This window comes from Lutzomyia longipalpis, chromosome 2 (genome assembly GCF_024334085.1).
Source record: "Lutzomyia longipalpis isolate SR_M1_2022 chromosome 2, ASM2433408v1".
In the NCBI taxonomy this organism is placed as follows: domain Eukaryota; kingdom Metazoa; phylum Arthropoda; class Insecta; order Diptera; family Psychodidae; genus Lutzomyia; species Lutzomyia longipalpis.
In genome coordinates this window covers 20,986,110-21,007,790 of record NC_074708.1, presented here as the reverse complement: position 1 = coordinate 21,007,790, position 21,681 = coordinate 20,986,110, and the positions used below count along the sequence as shown (strand labels likewise).

The 21,681-nt window shown below is 32.6% G+C and overlaps 1 protein-coding gene across 1 annotated transcript in view; it reads left to right on the top strand.

Moving 5' to 3' along the window:
• Positions 1-1,758: 1,758 nt before the first annotated feature.
• Positions 1,759-21,681, top strand: part of LOC129789394 (protein scalloped) — a 42,627-nt gene continuing 22,704 nt past the window's right edge. The window contains exon 1 of the mRNA XM_055826192.1: positions 1,759-2,935. Within this exon, the coding sequence (XP_055682167.1) occupies positions 2,899-2,935 (37 nt within the window). The 5' untranslated portion in view covers positions 1,759-2,898. The remainder of the gene's footprint in view (positions 2,936-21,681) is intronic.

Sequence of the window (21,681 nt, the reverse complement as noted above, 5' to 3'; positions counted from 1 at the left end):
AATAACAATAATACTTTGGCATATTTCACCTTATTACCTAATTCGCTTATGAGAAAGTTTTTCCGCTACAACTTCTGACCCACAGTTTAGGAGGTAGAAATGCACAAAAAAGCCATTAAACTTTTTTTTGGTCTTCAAACTTCTTGGAATGATTTCCGGTTGTAACTCATTCCAAACAATATTTTACATTATTACCACCTCTCTTGGCCCATGCCACCAACGTCACAAGCTTACAAAAAAAAAATATGTCAGAAAATTTCTACTTTTAAATAAAAGTTCTTTACTAGCCGAGTGTCAATAATATATTTTCCCTATTTTAGAGAAATCTCTTTAAATTGTTCTTTTTCACAAAAAAAACGAGAAAAACGTGTTCAACAAAGGATTTCTCAATCTATTTTTACTATTTTCTACAATAAAATATTAATGCTGTTTCAATATTGCATTGATGAAGTGTAGCGAAACAGTTGAATATGTAAGAAAAAGGAAATCAGTATGAAGGTGAAATTCAATTAATCCCTCCAATCGAATATCCACAATGCTAAAATAAATGTGTGTAAATTATTTGAATTATTTTATTATTGAGATTTACTTTGATCAATGAGAGATGGAAATCTGCACACCTCTATTTTGTGGTTCTGTTCAGAGATTGCACATACATACATATATTATGTAGTGTAAAATGGTGATAGGCCACGAGGATAAAGATATGGAAGAAAAGACGGGGAAGAGGAACAAAAAAATTAAATGGCTTGCAAATTGATGTGCGAAGCTACTACCTACCCAAATTGTCATCGTCGACCGTCGTCATCGATGGTTCCATCTTACCACTAAGCCATGAAGAACTCGCTGGGTCTCAGAGGGTGTGACTATTATTGTCTGCTTAAAAAAAATATATTGGAATGCTTTGGTCATTTTAGTCAAAAGGAAGTTCGTAAATATCTTTTAGATTCTTTATTGTATTTTATAAATTAAAAAAAATGTAACTTAAATGACAGAAAACATAGATATTTTATAGGGGAGAGTGGGGCGAAAGTGGTCTGAGACAAAGTTGTAAGGCAGGAAATTTCCTATTAGAATGATCTACCGAGAAAAAGTTTTTGCCTCTTGGGAATCCTGCAGATTAGGATTTACGCAAATTGACTTAATTAGCCCCGCCTTCCCCTATTAATCACTTTATAAGATTTATTTTCCTTTAAACCGTTTTCTAAATAATATTAATAGACATAATTTAGTTTCTATTAATTCAAATCATTATGATATGATATAAATTTTCTTAAAATACATACATATATCTTGGAGGTAAATGACTGACTAATATTTGTTATATGTATACTTTTTTTTCAATTTAATATAAGAATAAGTAGGTACCTATTTCTTATGAGAATATGGTTATTAAAACTCTTAGAAACTTACAAAACCCAAGATTAATTCACCCCCGATCTCTAATTAATAACCATTTTCTTTAGTTTGAGATTAGATCAATCATCAATCTGAAATATAAATTGAAATATGTATATTGATTGTATTTAGAGCATCCTGCAAAGTCTGGAACATTTAGCACTTTTTAGCTCGAAGGGAGAAAATCGTCCACTGAGCAGAAATCAAGAGAAACTCCATACAACAGTGTGTGGGAATGAAAAAGAAGATCGTGTGGATTTTTGGTGCGACAGAGACGATGTGTGTGCGCACAAATTGCACATTACAGCAGAAATATGTGGTTGAGCTTCAGTGTTGGGTTTTATAGAGAAGATTCAGTCAGTTTGAGTCTGGCAAGGGAGGAAGAGCACATCATACTATATAGGAACTCCAATTCATCATACGGCAGGCATTGACAACAATATTGCTTTAATATAATTCTCGTACACCACCCTTCTGCATTTTTGGCAAGTTTATTGAACGATCCTCAAAGAGGTATACGTGTGATTTGTGAGTGGCGCAAAAATAACCGCCGTCATGGTGTGAAGTCAAAGAAGGTGAAAATTGAGATTTCGGCTAAAAGAATAGAAAAAAAGTATGGGAAGTTATATTTGGTGGAATAAGTTTGTTGATCATCAATGAAAAGTGAATGATGGTGCTTGTGGGGTAAAAAGGAGAAGAAAATTAATGTGTATGAGTACACACAGAGAAATAAGGAAGTGCCGAAAGTGTATGATTGAAGAGCCAAAAACAGAATACATAATTGCACCTGACAATTTAATACTTTCTTTATGGCTTCCACGCCGGGATTCAACTGGTTATCGTGTAACTTATCAAAGGTTGGGTGATATTGAATGTGAGATTTCGTACATAAATTAAGTGGACCTCTTTGGAAATAATTTAAAATTTCAGATATGAAAGGGTGGAAATTTTTTTGTAAGTGTAATCGCTTCCACGGAGTTGAAGAAAAATAATCCCTGGAAAACAGACTTCCAAGTGGTAAAAAAAGCTAAAAAAGCTACAAGAATAGAATTTGCTGTGCAAAACACAATAAGAGTGAAAAAAAAGCTGTAGAGAATCCAGCAGATTTGAGGCAACAAAAAAGGATTCTTTCTAGCATGATGAAATTGAGAAAGTGACTTTTTGTCAAGCATACACAAGGGATGACAAAAGTCTGCAATATGAAGCGATAAAGTGGGGGTGAGATGGAAATTTATCGTGAAATAAAAGACATTCAAATCAATATTTTGAATCCAAAGCGTGTTCCGGATGGCGAATTTTTCTTATCTTTTGCCACCACACAATAAAAAGAAACACCTATGACAATTTGCAAGACAATATTATATAAGAATTTGTGTAATATTTAGAAAAAAAATCGATTGATAATTATAAATTGGAAAAAAAATTGTGGAACACTCGTGATTTTCTTTATGAAATAAAATTGTACTTTAAAGTGGACTATTTTTAGCTGTTCCTCTATCAATGGATTGTGATTACTCAAAGTTATTCTATGCTAAACGTAAGTTTTTAAATCTTCTTCCTGAAGTTTGTATTTCGATCGGGTTATTATTTATTGGTGTGGGAAGGCAAAGTTTACGACCTTAGGAAGTTTCTCGAAACAATGTCACCTATTATGACGTTTCGAAGACTATATTCCTTCCTCATCAGGCAAGTAAATTGGGCGGGAAAACTTAGTCACACATTTGAATTATAAAACTAAACACAGAATGGAAAAACGAACAAACTTTGCGGCGCATCCTAATAGACTAAAGTTCTTCCTGAATTTAAAATACATTTGTAATTTTTTTTCGTGCCATCTTGAACATTTTTATTATTCTAATATATCAAATGAAAATTGAAAATTTAGTATCAATTTCGTTTATGCTTTTGACACTTGAAAAATGGTCAGAGGATGGAAAAGCAAAAAAAACATCGGTATTGAAAGATAAAGATGCTGAAGATGTCAGAAATAAATTAGAATTTTCAAAGAATATTCGTTTTTTATATACGTGTAACTTCTTATATTTAACCTCTATGTGTAAATTATGCCATGATGTTAAATGTTTTATGTAAACACTATGTACATAAAAGTTTGCACATGAGTTTCAAAGCGAAAGAGAAAAAGAGTGAGAAAAAACACAGAGAAAAAAATATAACACTTTTCCTTGTTACTTTCTGTATAGCATATTACGTACATATATAATATGGATAGATATACTGCAAGAAGTCTATCAGGACGATTGCCAAGACTATTTTATTTTTAGACAATTTTTTTTAAATGTATTTCACTATCTCTGTCTTTTCCTCTTTTGAAAATAGTTTCATTATTAGTTTGTGCCTTCTCTTAACATTCTGAATGATATTGAACGTAATTCGGAAGGAATATCTCTCACGAGTATCTATGCTATACCAAAATTTTTATTAGTTTAAATACGAAATTTATTGTTTCTTTACCAACATTTAATACCTATCCATTTTATATTTCAGGATTTTAAACACGTTAAAAAATGATTTGAAAGCTTAATAAGTGAACTTTCATCAACTCCACAAGATTTCATTATTTTTTTTTTATTTCTTTTAATACAAATATCATATTTGTAAAAATAACCATGAGATAGCAATCACTAAAATCATTTTAAATATATTCAAAAGTGGAATAAACAAAATACCTAACTCTTGCAATCATTAGTTATTAAGAAATGATTATATGAAATCAAATTTTAATGTTATTTTTAATGAATTTAAAAAATATATTTTCATTTCTAAAATAATACCGTTTAATTAAATGATAAATAATATAGTAATATTAGAGTAGCTCAATGTGGGAAACATTTTATGCCAAAGAAAAATGAAGGCGACTCTCCGTCTCAGTGTTAAATGACATGAATTTTCTTTTCACAGTTTTCTTTTTTATTCACCACACTAGTGGGAAACACACTCAAAAATATAAATATACACACGAATATCAGGCAAAATTTATTTAAATCGATTAATAAGTCCTGGTGCTGACGCACATTCAGCAAATTACGCGCGTAATTTCACTGTGTTCAGTATGTATAATTTTTACAGCATGTCTCAAAATAACTGACATAAAAAATTAAGGATATTTATATTTAAAACTTGAACTGATGGATGCATTTTTAAAAATAGTTTTCCTTATTGACACCTAAGAGTTAGGTTCCTTTTAACTTTATTTCGATTTGTAAAAAATATCAAATAGTAATTAATTACATTTTGGATTTCCTACCAGTCAATAGCCAGAAATTGAGTATAGAACGAGTGATTTGTTTTTGCGAATTGTATCAGTTATTTTGAAGCACAGCATATAAAGGAGATGAGTCGCGCGCAGATTTTTGATTGCTCTCCGTCTCTATACATAAATGAGTTCGAATATAGTTGGAGGCTAAAGAGAGAAACGGTAAGAAGCAAGTGCTGTCTAAATGGGCAAATCGCCAATTTGTAAAAATCATTAACCGCAGCAAAATAAGGGGCACGAGAGGTGGTGTAGAGGAGGGGTAAAATTATCTATCTTACTCTCAACTGTGTGTTTTTACTTCGATGCTGTGTATACAAGCAGGGAAATAAAATATGTATAATGCATGAAGAAAAGAAAAAAAGTATAAACTCATACATACATTTCTCCCACTTTTTATTCACTCATTATTGCGGTGTGATAATTAAATGTGTAATTTTATTAGTGCATAGTATTACATCGAAATAGATTTTATGTATACTATTATAATTATAGTATTATGTGGAATATTGTGTATTTATAGATGTATTATAATGTTAATTGTACTGAAAATGTGTTGTTACAAGACGATTTTCACATAAATTAAGACTAAATTTTCGCATTACTTGCGCTGTTATAAATCAAGCGGTATACAAATGTGCTTATATATAGGTATATATTTTTTGTTTCTTGTTAGTTAATTTCAATATTTTGCACTTTTTTGCACCTTCTTTTGTACATACAATATACATACATACATATAGAGATATGCTATGCACAACAAAAAGGAAATAATCTTGCAATTACAATTACTAATGTTTAAGCTGGGTGTTAACCAATTATTGTGAAAATTCAAACATTTCTTGCAATGCTATTATGGGGTCAATCTTTTTCTACTCTCCCACATTAAATTATAATTTATTAATTCAGCAATAATTTTAGGACTATTTATAAAGTGGGAAATTGCCACTATTAGCATTTACTAATTGCTTGCAAGATGATTTGTGATGAAATACAAATTTGAAAAAGATGTTTCATACATTATTGCTGAAGCAAAGTATTTATGATTCCTACAAGAAGCGCAAAGCTGATTGACAATTTTCAATATTTTCTGCTTCTATGCATTTTTGCTAAAAGTTGGGATATAGTTGCATTGCAAATTTTCTTCATGATCTTTCTCTGTATTTTTGCAATGGTGATTTCTTTAGAAATTTGACAAAGAAAAAAATCTCTAGAAGAAAAATTCTACAACAATAAATCTTCAAGAGTGCAAATGAGATAAATCTGCATATTTTTTTGCAAAACACACGGTCAATTTCCCAATTCGTTTTGCATTTTGTTATGAAAAAAGAATCAGGCGTGTAGGAAATAAAAAAAAAAATAAATATTCACTTGAGAACATACAACCTGAGTACGAAAAATTTTGATCAGAACTTGATTAAAATCCTTCTAATTGAAATAATGTTTGGCAAACATAAGACTGTTTCCCTTGCCCTTTGAAGCTCAAGTGTAATGGGTGGATTTCGATGTTGGTAAGGGGAGAGTGGGGGAAAACTGAATCAAATGGCAACTAGAATGGAGAGCTTGGTGGGTACATTATATGGAGGTTTTCTGCACATTCTTGTGGTTGTGTATAGAGAGCCGCCGCCATGTAGAAGAAAACTGGCTATTTAAGGAATAAAATGGAATTGAAGGAAAAAAATATTTCGGCGTTCTCAAAGAAATACCTGCGCTTGCATGAGAATGTGGCTTTGCAAGTGGTTGTCAGGTCTCAATGCTGGTTGGGATGCTGTGTGTTAAGTTGTTTTTCGCATATCAAACCGAGATTGTTGTTTCACAGATCAGACAGGGGGAAAAGAAGAAAATCACGCGATTGAGAAGTAAAATGAGTGATGATAGAGAGTGACGATAGATGGACGAAAGAGAAGAGTAAAATGCAATTAAAATGTGATGTGACTATATTTGAGTCAAAAACACTCTCATGCCATTTTCATTTAAAATTTTCAAAAAATAAAAAATGACAACAAGTATGTTGCACTAGACGAAAAGGGTATGAAGAGAGAAAATTTCTCTTTTGATGACATACAAAAAGAAACGTAGAGAAGCAACTTTTCGGACTCTTTCGAGAAAGGTTAGATTATGTGCAATTTGTATGAAGCATAAAAGGACGATGATAGGTACCATACATACGTACAAAGTTATATAACACTTAGTAGGTATACATACCAAGAGCAGAAGACCTCAAAGTTGGAACGTTACCTACTTCAAAATGAATTTAATATCAAAAGAAATTCTTCCTTTCGTTTGTAATAAAAGCTCACTTTTGCACATTTTATCTCCAACCATATCTATACTTGCATACAGCAAAAAGTACTCATTCGAGTTAAATACAAAAATTGCTGTTACTCAAGAATTTTTATAAACAATTGATGGGGAAGTTCTGTGCACGGTGAGTGTGGTAAAGTGAGGTGTGTTTCGCGGGGGGCTAGAGGTACCATGGTAAGGAAGACAGGGAACCACTGAGAAGAGACGGAAAGGGTATGGAATAACATATAAAAAGGCCAGAAATTAATTTAATCACGTCGAAATCAACATTGTACGTTCTCAAAGTCAGCAAAAGCCCAAGAGGAGTACATTTAAGACAACAGAAAGAGAGGAGTCTTTGGAACGCCGTTAAATTCTTTAGCAAATATTTCAAGTCATTTCAATTCCCTATGTTCTTTAACCGTCTTTGGCCATGATCATGGATAAATAAAGATTTTTTCTCCTCGATTCACTTGCTGGTTGAGTTCAATTTTTTTTTACAAGTTAGACATTTTATTTTTAAAACATTCTGTTTTATGTTGTATGTACTTGAGTACTTACAAAATAGGTACAGGAAATTTTAAGACTTTTCAATTCTTTCTGAATTAAAATAGAACTAAAAAAACTGGCAGTCACTGATGCACGGAAGATTTACATTTTCAGAACTACCAAGAATTTACCGCGGTCATGTAAAATAATTTTCCAGAAGATGCTTGTGAATACTCTTAAGTATGTAGGTATTTTTGTATCAAAATTAAATTTCAATTCTCATGCCGTGCAATTTTCTCGTATTAATATTTGAGAAACAATTTTAATTTGATTCTTGGAAAATGAATGCTACTGTGTGGATGAGAGAAATATGAAAAGATGGATAAATTAAATTTCTTTCTATGGTATTCATATTAATGCGTGGGTTTGAGGGAGAAAAGTACATATTTATGAATTCTACAGAATAACTTCAATTAGCAAACATATTGTCATTTTTTTTTTATTTCTGCAATTTCATATAAATAAGAGAATCTCTTATACTTCCAAAATTCTTTAAAAGAAAAATAGCAAATTAGATTTGTAGTTTTTTAAACACTGATTTGAAAATTAAACATAGCACGCGTCCACAATTTCATTCGCTAATTGAAACTCTACTGTATACATATATACATAATACAAAATGGTAAAGTATAATGTTCTGCGTTTCGCATGAAGAATTGTGACCAAAAATTTTCGTTGTTTTATGTATTCTTAAATTTCAATTAAATTGCTGGCTAAAATGTGTTTGATGTTGTAAATTTCACTTTTCATTGCTCACCAAGCCTCCCGCCTCATTTTTCAGCCCTATTTGTGTGGTGTCATTGTGAAAAAGGAATCCCTTTTTCATATTATCCTCCGAGGCATTTCCATCCTTCTTGTTCTTTGGCTTTTTTGCGTCTTTGCCATACAATAAAAAGAATGTGTCACGCTTTATATTCACTTCATGAATTTTTTTATGGTTTTCCTCGTAAAATTTCACTAGAGGGAGATTTGAGCTCTTTATATAAAGTGGGTTGTGTGTGCTCTTTTTTTTATTTTATCGTTAATTTTTTTTATTATTATTTTCAGCATCGTCTCTAATCAATTTCACATGAACATGGCAAAGTTATATCATCGTGCTTTGAGAAAAAAAAAGAGTATGAAAACTGTATTATAGTGGAGGGTAGAAGAAAAATTGCAAAATTTTAAATTTCTCAATTTTTCCCCACTTTTACATACAGAAGGGAAAAAAGGCAAAGAAGAATATTTCACATAGCATGTTTGACACAAAAAGTTTCACTTTTAGAGGTTGTTCTCAATAAATTTCCCTCAATTTTTTTTTCTTGTAAATCTGTATATTATTGCTTCTCCCGGTATTTAATAAATTTGTACATAGGTACTTGTATATGTCGCCACAAATGAGATGAATTTTCCCATTTTCTAATTTTAGTTTTCTCATCATGGAGATTTTCTTCGTGTATTCTTTGTAGACATTGGCTTGTGGTGCTGCTGAAAATATTGTATTCTCTATACTTGTAATTGTTGGAAATACTTCTTGGTAGGTTTTCACGAATGACTAAATTTATGTATATATTGTATATGCACATATACGTGTGAGGTGGATAACAAAAGACGGAAAATTCAAGAACCAAGAGTTTGTTGTCTTTTACTTCTGCGCGTGGAGTTTAAAAACAAAACTGTGATGAGGAAAAAGGTTTGAAGATGATTCTCATAAAATTTCCAATGAATCTTCGTTGGTTCCCTTTCTGTCTCTCTATTTCCATATAATCTAAATAAGAGTTTCGTCATTTTGTTTCTTACATTCATTGGGACGCCGTCGTCTGAGCTGCGTAATTTCGTTGGCTTTTCTCCAATTTGAGCTAATTTTAGGTTCACATTCGCATGATGTCAACTTGTCAGATGCAAAGTGGATTCAAATAAAACTAGAAAAATCAGGAGATGAGGAGTGAAAAATGATTAAGAAGTTTATGGCATTAATTTTCTTCTTAATACATGAATAAGCTTAGAATTGGTATCTCATGTTTTATGGGTTCCATCCTTCCTGAATTTTAAATTCTATGAATTTATTCGATACTGACACAGTGATAAATATTTTAAATTTAGCATTTTTAATACGTAAACATTAGGAATTCCTAGTATTTTTAGCTGTGATTCTTTCTTAAAAGAAGCACAGCTTCTGTGTACACTCAAAAATGCAAAGTCGTCAGATCGGGCTCAAACTTGGGATGAGCACGAATTAGGGTCCCCACATTCCAAAAAATGGTGGCGCCAAAAATTTTTCCGGCCGGCCGTCCGTCCGTCCGTCCGGCCGTCCGGCCGTCCGGCCGGCCGGAACCTTTCTCTAAATTGCAAGAGAACGGTAATAGATAGAAACTTGCGGTCAACGGCAAAGTTCATATATCAGGTGGAAGACATCCGATTATGAAGTCAAATCCAACCCCCCACCCCCGCGTCCGCCATTTTGAATAACCTCAAAATTTTGTTTTCGCTATATCTCAGTCACTATTATAGCTAGAGGTCTGAAATTTTGATATGTTGTAGGGGCCATCAAGACCTTTCCAATGATACCTCATTTTCGAAAATCGGCCAAGCCGTTTAGCCAATATGGCCGCCACAATTTTTCATCGAAAATCGGCCATAACTCGAGAACGGCTTGACCGATTTTGATCAACTCGGGCTCAAATGAAAGATAATAATGAGCCTTACAACTGCTCGGAACATTGCAAGTTCAAGAAATTACCGCAAGTGGCGCTAAAATCGAAAACAAAATTTTCGATGAGTTTTCGATGAATATCTCGAGCACCGCTTTATAGAATTGCTTCAAATTTTGATATGTAATAGTTGACTATAGTATCTATCACCATGCCAAAAATGAAGAAAATCTATGTAGCCGTTCCGGAGATATCGCGTTTTAAAGTTTATATGTCATATCTTGAGTTGCATAAGTCCAACGCCCCGCGAAGCGGGGCGTTTTATATACACATATAAAATAAAATAAAATAAATATATATAAATGCATAGATATATACATTATATATATACATATAAAAATGCAAAGATAAATATATATAAACTGCAAAGATAAAAATTAAATATAGCATGGATGGAACAGTATAAAGCGAAAGAACGGTAAGTAAAACTTACGGGCTGTGATTCTTTCTTTGTCAGTGAAATGTGAAATTGACGGAAAATTGAGGATGGGCAAATTTTGAGGAAGGCTTTCTCGCGTACCGAATCACAGCCAACGCCCACGATTAAGGCTTCTCACAAATTATCTGCGCGTTGGCTGTGATTCGGTGCGCGAGAAAGCCTTCCTCAAAATTTGCCCATCCTCAATTTTCCGTCAATTTCACATTTCACTGACAAAGAAAGAATCACAGCCCGTAAGTTTTACTTACCGTTCTTTCGCTTTATACTGTTCCATCCATGCTATATTTAATTTTTATCTTTGCAGTTTATATATATTTATCTTTGCATTTTTATATTTTTTCAGTTGCTCCCGCATATTTGTTCATTTTGACAGGCCTTAAAAACCACAATAAAAACAATGTCTGCACTATTAAGAGAAACAATAAGCAAATACAATTGTGCTAATTTGACGTCAATACCTCTTAAAAGATTCTTACGTCGAGTGTTCTATTGATTTTATTCACTCCATATGCTCAAAGTTTATTTTCTGTACCTTTTTGAAAAGCAAAAAAAAACGAATAATATGAATAGAAGCTAAACATCGTAAACCGATGGATTACAAAAAAGTGGTTGATAAGAAATGAATAATGATATATAGAGACATGATACATATAGCATTAAATGATAAGATTTCTTTGCATATCCATATATCAGTATACATATATCAGTTTTATGTTTTTATTTAAATAAATACATGCCTTTTGTATTCATTTTTTTTTCACTATCTAATTTTTTTTCGCCTATAAAAAATTGTTTTATTACGAAAAATTGAGATTTTTTCCAACAACTCTCAATTTACAATAATTTCCCTGGCTCTCTCTAGGGATTGATTTTCAACAGTGAGTTTAGATATGGTTCAAGGGAGAGATTTGTGAGTAAAAAATGTTTATATTTGGATATGGGGGATTGTGGAATTTTTGTGGAGTGGTGTATGCAGGAAAAGTAGAAATTTGATTGTAAGTGTGCTGTATGCGGTTTCATATTAATTAAATAGTTTATATGCAACATACGCATATTGCCGAAATACCATTCCTGACATGTTAATTTTCCATTACGGACATACCTCGGCGGAATCCCCAGGCAGGAGAGCACATCGTATAAATGGTTGAAAAGAGGGAGCCTGCACAAATATTGAAGGGTGTGAGGGCTGCTGTGTGGATTCAGGGGCGAATGAGAGAACAAAGTAATGGATAAAATGGAAAAGGCGTGAGGGTGAACTATAGCTTTTATTGGTGGTGGTAACGCGCGGTTATTGAGAATAAAATGTTCATGTTGATGCATAAATGTTAATTAACAATTCGTATGAATTCCTCAGTGTCCATGTGAATTTACAGCGAACCAATTTGAGTGATTTTAATTCTTTTTTTTTACCCTATTTCACTTTCATGCAATCTAACAAATCTACCTTACCTAGCCTTTCACATGTTCATATGTACCATATGTACATATGTAACGCACAAAAACGCCGCATTTTCCCCTACATGGTCTAACATAAAAAGTCCCAGCTGAATTTTAGCATATTTCTGTTCCTGCGTATTACCCCTTTTTTCGTATACCCACCCATTGAACTATTTCAATCACAGCTCCTGATGCAATATATTAGGGATTTTTGAGTGTCGTTGTTTTAAATTCCATTCGTGTTAATCACAGTTGTGTACGCTATCCGGGAAAATTCATAATAATCTCATATTTGATATGGAAATTGAGGAATGCAAAAAGTCAAATAAAATTCAACGAATCTGGAATATTTCAATAATGATATATTGTCAAATTAAAAACCATGCAAATTGTGTGAAATATGCAAAAAATACCAATGCTGGTGAAATACAATAATAAATTTTAATTTGATTGAATTCATTTGAATTTGATATTTTTCAAAATTCCAAATTAATTTTTTTAGGGAGTTTTTATTAAAATACATGCTACTATAGTAGATTTTCCCTTTGGTTTTCTGTTGGAAAATAGCTATAAATTCTGAATATTCAGCCAAGGATGAAAAAGATTAGGAAAGGAATTTACGGATGTGGCATTGTATACTCAGTTTCACTTTTCTAGCATCGGGATGACAAGATGAGAACAATTGAATAAAATATGGTTAGAGAAAGAATAACGTAACGGAGAGAATCAATTACAAGATATATTATACGAGGTAAATTGTCGCTTCGCTCCAATTTACCTCGCCCCGCTTCGCGGAGATTTGTTGCGCTTCGCGCAAATTTTGGAGAGAAAAAAATTGTGATGGTATAAAAGTAGATCAATCCCAAAAGAAAAAATTGCAAAGAGAAGAAATCGTTTTCATACAACATTTCAGGCGCCAAATTCAAAAATTTGCAAAAACTGCATGAACTTTATATGGGTGCTACCTGAAGTGGGGCTTTGGGGGAGAAATGAATACGGCCATTTGAAACCGCCTGTTATAAGGGGCCTCTGTACCAAATTTCATCGCGATCGAACAAACGGTGTAGATTTGTATAGCCGAACACGACTAAAGATTACCAACAAACAGACCAATCTTTATTATATAGATGGAGAATTCTCATCAATCTCAAAAAAAAAATTGCAAAGAGAAGAAATCATTTTCATACAACATTTCAGGCGCCAAATTAAAAAATTCGCAAAAAATGCATGACTTTTATATGGGGGCTACCTGAAGGGGGGTTTCGGGGGGAAAATGGATACGGCCACTCGAAACCGCCTGATATAAGGAGCCCCTGTACCAAATTTCATCACGATCGGTCAAACGGTGTAGATTTGTATAGCCGAACACGAATGAATATTACCAACAAACAGACCTTTCTTTATTATATAGATAGATTAAGATCAAGAATAAAGAGTAACATGAAAATCCTTTTACTGTTTAAAGAAACAAGGCTAAAATACTTTGTGCTTTATACTATATTTTTACAAGAATTAAATTAAATTTTATCGCTCGTTTACAACAAATTTATTAAATTCTGTGTTTTGTTTATTTGAAACTTTCCACATCAACGAATAAATTAAATATGAGTTTGTTGCCAAAAAAATAAAACATTGGCGCAATTACAGAATATACATATAACGTACACAATCATGTAAATTGATAGATTTATCTGTTTAACTGTGTATGTCATGTATATTTAAAATATACACAGTATACAACATCAATAAAATCATATTATTGTACTTTTTATTTAGAGAAATACTTATATATTTCAATCAATTGAAAATACATGCAATTTAGTCGAGAACGCCTGATGGCTTCTTTCGTGACCTCTTGTCGATTGAACTGGACAAATACCATTAAGATTGAGAGTTCAAAGCAATAGTATATAATCATTAAATTTTATTTGATAATTATTTTATAAAAAAAATAGAAGGGAGTGTAAGGTCAAATCTTTGCTATATAAGACCTAGTATTACAAAGAAGGGCGAAAGTGCCAAAATCGTTTCGGCCCTTCCTCATTTGAGGGGAAGGTAGATGGCGCACGAGGTCTTTTTAAGGAAATTTGGGGGTAAGTGAAATGCAAGGAGGACCTTCCTCCCATTCACAAGATCATTTGCTTTCGAGCGCTCATGGTGATCACTTGAAGGGTCGCTTGAGCTGAGCGTTTTTTCTATATGGACTTTTTTCTATATGGACTTTTTTCTATATGGACTTTTTTTTTGTACCTACGTTGAGTGGGTTACAGTAGAGGTGCACAAAAAAGGGCTGAAGGAAGAAAAATGTACACGGAGTTGAGTTCAGATCTTGCAACATTTTTGGTTGTACATGAGTGGGAATGAACAGAAATACATTTTCTTTCTCTTTTGCACAATGAGATCTTCCAAAGTCTCGAAGAGCACAAATTTTGTCTTTTCGAGCAAAATTCTGCCTCCAACACGCTAGTTCATTCGACATGAGCTGATATTGTTACTAATGAATTTAAAATACTTGATATGAACTTTTATTTACTTTTTTTTTTTTAATTTTTTAGAAGTTTATTTAATCTCTTTTTGAGTCAACTTTGAATCAAAAATTTTCTTCTAAAGGTTAGTAAAATATTAATTTTGAAAACTCCGTGGAAATATTTGGTAAATTAAAAAAATATATAGGTACTTAATTAAAAATAAATAAATTCAAAAAACGAAATCGAATTGCTTAAAATATAATAATTAATCAATATTTGGCTAGACCAGAATAATAGAAAAATTCTATTTGCGGATTTAACCCTCCGTATACTATGAGGGGCAGGTGACCAACCCTAGAGCTATATTTTGAATTATTACACCTTAGTTCTTAGAGATATACATAGAACCAAGCTTTGAGAAATAAGTTTTTTGGTTATCTGAGAAGATTGTGTAAAAATTTCAGGTCAATCCGACCACCAGAATAAAAGTTATAAGGAAAAAATATATAAAGAGGGAATTCAAAAATTGTTGTAACAGTCAAAATTCCATTTTCTCTTCACTTTGTCACTATTAGTCTCTTTCTAGAAGATTCTAACATAAAAAAATTATTGAAAAAAATCATCAAAAAATACATTGAAAAATTTATTTTTGTGTTCAAAATGGATAAAAGACTTATTAGGGAGTACCAAGGAGTCTATTAAAGCTCATTTGACTGAAAGATTTTGCTTTTTTGCAAAAAATTCTATGGGGTCGGTCACCTACCCCATTGTAATTCACATAAGTGTTTTGGTCACAGTACGGAGGGTTAAGGCGTTTAAAGAAAAAATGTGAACAAAACTTTTTATAATTTTTAGCGATGTTTCAGCATAGTGTTACTTGGAATTTAGGATTTATAATTGTGTTTGAAGTAGTACATCGAGTACATCATTATGTTGAAAAGATAGTCAGATTAATATTTTAAGAATAAAAAAGAATTCTTTTGAGGCTTCCAAAAATACTTTTCGCATGTTAAGAAAAAAATATTCAAAAAATTTTTCTTTTAGCGCTTTTTAAATCTTTATATTTCTTCATTAGCTGGGTAGTGCAGAATACGAAACGGATGAGTGGTTTTTACTAACTTAAAGGGATTTCTCAGTCAGTATAATTATTTTAATCTGAACATGTCACTTGGGGCGAATTTAGTCGCTAATGTAAACAGTATGGAGTCACTTCACTCCAATTTACGTCTCGCTTCGCGGGGATTAGTTGCGCTTCGCGAAAATTTTAGATAAATTCTAAAATATTGGTAAAAATTAGGCTACTCGAATGTGGTTTAAAGGGAAATAAATACGGCTGTTTAAAATCTTCTGATATAAGAGGCATCTGTATCAAATTTCATCACGATCGGTCAAACGGTGTAGATTTGTATAGCCGAACACGACGGAAGATTACCAACAAACAGACCTTTCTTTATTATATAGATAGGTATTTTCTAGCCTTCCATTCCAAAAATATCATGGTTGATTTTGTATGCTTCTCTGTTTTAGTGATTTGAAAAGTAAAATACTTTGTAACGGATTAACAGATGAGAAGTGAGATTAGAAACTGCAAATAATATCTTAGGTGAAAAACCATTTCCAATGTCGGAAAATATCATCAACTTTATTTAAACCTCATATTCCCTCAAATGGCCTTTAAAAAATTCTAGGACGAAAATATCACATTAGATTGACCTATCGAGGAAAATATCTTGACTTAATTATTTATTATATAAAGTTTTCTGTCCGATAATCCATACAATTTCACACTTATAAATCCTAAAGATGCGACAAAAAATATGCCGAAACATCGCTGAAAAGTATAAAAGTTGTGTTCACTTTATTCGTTAAACTGACAAATAGAATTTATATTATTCTGGTCTATATTTTAATCAACTCAATTTTTTTCAATTATTTTTTTTTCTTTTATTTTACTAACCTTTAGAAGAAAATTTTTGATTCAAAGTTGACTCAAAAAGAGATTAAATAAACTTCTAAAAAATTAAAAAAAAAAAAAGTAAATAAAAGTTCATATCAAGTATTTTAAATTCATTAGTAACAATATCAGCTCATGTCGAATGAACTAGCGTGTTGGAGGCAGAATTTTGCTCGAAAAGACAAAATTTGTGCTCTTCGAGACTTTGGAAGATCTCATTGTGCAAAAGAGAAAGAAAATGTATTTCTGTTCATTCCCACTCATGTACAACCAAAAATGTTGCAAGATCTGAACTCAACTCCGTGTACATTTTTCTTCCTTCAGCCCTTTTTTGTGCACCTCTACTGCAACCCACTCAACGTAGGTACAAAAAAAAAGTCCATATAGAAAAAAGTCCATATAGAAAAAACGCTCAGCTCAAGCGACCCTTCAAGTGATCACCATGAGCGCTCGAAAGCAAATGATCTTGTGAATGGGAGGAAGGTCCTCCTTGCATTTCGCTTACCCCCGAATTTGCACCAGTCCGCGCGCCATCTACGTTCCCCTCAAAAGAGGAAGGTACGGAACTCTTGGATTTTTTCATCCCTTCAGAGATTGTATTACTATATAAAATCCTTCTACAATGGTCAAATTCAATAAATAAAACAATGAAAATTAACAAAAATATATTTATTTTGATAAATCGATTTTAATCGAAAGTCAATCATAACGCGTCCAGTTATAGGATTTGGTGTCCCACAACGTGTAGAGTTTATGCGCTTAAATTGATTTTTGAGCAATGCTAATGTACAGGATCGAAATATAACGCAATAAATACCATTTTATCTTATCTGAGCAATGCTAGGCAAAGTTGATTTTTTGTGAAATTCAGCAATTTGATTTATAAAAATGGTTTTATCTCTGGTTTTATAAGACCTATAGAAATTTCTTGACTAGTTTTGGAAAGGTCTTGAAACAAGCTATAATTTGGCATATAATATGATACTTTTTAAGGTCACCTCTAAAACACAAAATGGCGGTTTTTTGTACTCTGCAAAATCGGGAAAGCCGTTCAGGTGATATGGCTCTTAGAACTTATAAAATTCAAGAATTTTTCAAATAGCGATATCTTCTAAACTGGCTACAACATATTAGAATTTAAAGATAATATATATCAGATGTTCGGAGATATCGCCCCTTAAAATTAAGCAATTTTTGTTTTTGATTTTAGCGCCTTTTGCAGCCACTTTTGGAACTTTGAGTGTTCTAGACAGTTGTAGGGCTTCTTGAAATTTTTCATTTGAGCTTAAGTTGGTTAAAATCGGTCAAGCCGTTCTCGAGTTATATCGAAAAAACACTTTTTGCTTTAATCTGCCATATTTTCTAAACGGCTTGACCGATTTTCAAGTATGAATTATCGATGAAAACGTCTCACAGAGCTCTACAATATACTAAAATTTCAAACCTATAGCTATAAGAGAACTGGTTAACGGTATTTCAAAATGGCGGACGGCGGCCATTTTGGTTTTTGAAAATGCTAAATAATGAAATTTTACACCCACATTTCTATAGAAAACTTCAAACCGAAAGTCTCTATCTGTTACCGTTTTCGAGCTATAAGGCAAAGTTTAGGTCACCGGACGGCAGGCTGGATCAAAATTTTTCCACCAAAATTTTCATAATATGGGATGTCTAAAACGTGCTCATACCAGGTTTGAGCCCGATCTGAGGTGGTCGGAAAATCCGACGATTACAATACTTGGTGTTGGCCACGAAGTGGAACACCAACTAATTAGAGAAATCTGTGGAAACAAACAGAAAGCCGAGCAAAAAATTCTTTATTTTTTGTACTTTTCATAGATTAGTTAAAGACATCTTTTTTTCTTGCGATAAAGTATTTCTCAATAATGATTATGATGACTTTTTAAATCGCTCAGTTTTACGTCAATGAATGAACTCGTTTTTGGAAGATTTGTGTGCATAGCATAAAAATCTGTTGTTGCAAAAAAAATCTCAAAACATTTTTATCAAATTTTTATGAATGAAACTTTTCATATAGCATGTCTGTTCTTCCATTTCTTCTATGTGCCTTTTATTCGTCACACTTACACGAGTCTTCGAATAAAGTTTTACCAATATTAATGGCAAATTGATAAGCAAGAAAATATATTGTACCTACATTAATAAAAAAAGCACGCGAGTTTTGTGAAGTGAAGCTGAAAAAATTATTATGACCCGGTTATTATGTGTAGAGATCAAGAGAAAGACGATGCGATGTTTTGTAATGGTGAACAGGTTTCTGAATCACCTTTTTATTCATTGTTTCCTCTTAGATTCATCAATTTTTCTTCTATACCTTCTTTTTTCTTCCTCTGCATCTTGTACCTCTTAGCAGCTTCATGATTGGACTATGGCTATGTTATAGCCATGAGTCTCTCGATATGTGTGTAAAACTCCTGTGCTTTAATCTCTAGGTATATATGTACCTAGTATATATAAAATTTTTTGCTGAGGTGCTTTAGCTACCTGGCTTTCAATGTGTATAGTATATAATATAACGTGCATTAGCCAATGTAAAAGAAATCGCGTGGTGCTCATCGTTATATTATTGAACACTTTAAACGGTTTGTCTATCTCTTTTTGTCAACGGCATCAAGCTAAAGCAACATTTTGTACAATTCAATATTTACGGTGTACGAAGCGCTATATATTCATTTATGTGCTGTGAAGGGGAGGATGCGAGAAATGGAAATGGTTCACACACAAATACGAGAAAACAGCTCTTAATCGTCGATTTAACGCTCGAAAGCTCAAGCGGAGATCATCAAAATGGGAATAAATCCCAAATTGCGATAATTTTGAAAAGAAATGATGTGGCGAATGTAAAAAAAAAGACTACAAAAAAACACCATAGAAATGAAGTTTATTTTGGGTTGTGTCTGAATTGCACATTAAGTGGGTAAATTTGTCATGATTTCAAGTATTATGTCTCAATTTCAGTGGTGTGTCATAAAAAGAAGTAATGGTGGAATTATTTTTAATCTAATTCGCTGAGTTATGGGTATTTTTCTTCTGTGGTCTCTGCGTGAAAGTGGGTGGTGTATAGCTATAAGAAAAGTTATTAATCATGCTTTTTTCCGCGACTTCTCTCTTTATGTTAAAATTGAATTACATGAATGGACATTGGTGCAAAAAAAGTGAGACTTACGCACATGGAATGAAAGATAAACGCAGCAAAATTGCTAATCTGCACGCAATTTAGTTGGATGATTGAGTGGAAGGTACACGTTCATTGATGGGAAACTCATCATGAAATGAACCCTCTTTTCCCAGAAGCTTTAGTTCTAGATTTATATTTTATTACTACAATGATGTTAATGCTATACAGGTATATAAATTACTACCTACTCGTGAAGTAATAATATATTAATTAATGCTCTTACTAATGATGATTAAATATTCCAATTGATTGAACTAAGAACAAGGGATGATACTGTTCAAATTTCATTATATGGTTTAAATGGATGTAATGCCAAGTTATATGAAACAAGTCTGCATCTATTCAATATTTTGCTATATATAAGTATATTTATTACCTTTTCTTTGACGTCATTTAACTGAGTTTTTTTAGACATAACTTTTGTGTTCAAACCAAAATTGAAAACCGTCAGATCGAGCCCAAATTTGGTATAAGTAAGTATAAGAGTCCCCAGATTTCATAAAACCTATGTACCAAGAAAAATTTTATCGAACCGCCGACTGTAGTAGAACGCTAAATTACAAGGGAACGGTAATAGATAGACTTGTTGTCAACGGCAAAATATTCGAATTGAAGATATCTGATTTTGAAGATTGTGATGTTAGTCAAATTAAACTCGCCATTGCTATCTCGAGAAATGACCGCAAAGGCGCTATAATAAAAAAAAATAAAACCGAAAATTTTAAACTCGCATTATCGATACACTTCAAATTTGATATGTTATAGCTTAGGTTAAGATCTTTCCAATAATATGTTGAAAAAAATTATAGAGTCGTTCTTAAGATATGGTTTTTTTAAAACATTTCACGGGGTATGAATTCAATTTTCCCAGCTTTGCTCATATTTAAATTAAGTTGTGCACTATATTATAAAGAATAAGAGTTAAATTGTCGCTTCGCTCCAATTTACCTCGCCTCGCATCGCGGGGATTTGTTGCGCTTCGCGCAAAGGATGTCATGCACAATACAAGGGCGAAGTACCTAATTGAAGGAAACGCAGAAAACAATTTTAACCTACCCAGTCTTGTAGGGAATCAAAAAAGGATAAAGAATCGCCAAAAATATTCACCTTTTTCCACTGGGGTCACAGCGAAAAAAGACAATAAAGTTTTGTAAAAATTCAAAAAAATTGGCCGCCATTCGTCATTTTGTCTCTTTCAACGCATGAAGCATATGTTTCAATGCTTCGTCAATATGAGCTTGTCGATGACAGTTTGACATTTCATTTATTTTTTTTTTGGGAGAAAATAAAAAAAGTTGCGTATTTTTTTAACTTAATTATCGTGGTAAATGTGTTTTACGTGTTGTTCAAGAGTGATTTTTATATTTGAATACCTGAAGGATGAATTCCCGCACAGCTTGTGACCGTCTCAGCGAGCACATCATTGGTCGTGGAAAAGGTCTTGGGAAAGGTGGTGCTCAGAAACATCGTAAGGTTTTGCGTGAAAACATCCAGGGAATCACAAAACTAGCAATCCATCGTCTTGTCCGTCGTGGTAGTGTGAAACGCAAAGGATTCCAGCGCAAAGGATCTCTCAATTCGTGAAAAAGCCATCTTCAAGACGATCCACGACCATTGTTTTTGGATTGCTTTGTTTTGTAACGAGAGATGTGCTCGATGAGACGGTCACAAGCTGTGCGGGAATTCATCCTTCAGGTATTCAGATATAAAAATCACTCTCGATCAACACGTAAAACACATTAACCACGATAATTAAACTAAAAAATACGCATTTTTTTTTTATTTTCTCCAAAAAAAAAAAATGAATGAAATGTCATAATCTCATAGACAAGCTCATGACGAAGCATTGAAACATATGCTTCATGCATTGAAATGAACAAAATGGCGAATGGCGGCCAATTTTTTTGAATTCTTACAAAACTTTATTGTCTTTTTTCTCTGTGACCCCAGTGGAAAAAGGTGAATATTTTTGGCGATTCTTTATCCTTTTTTG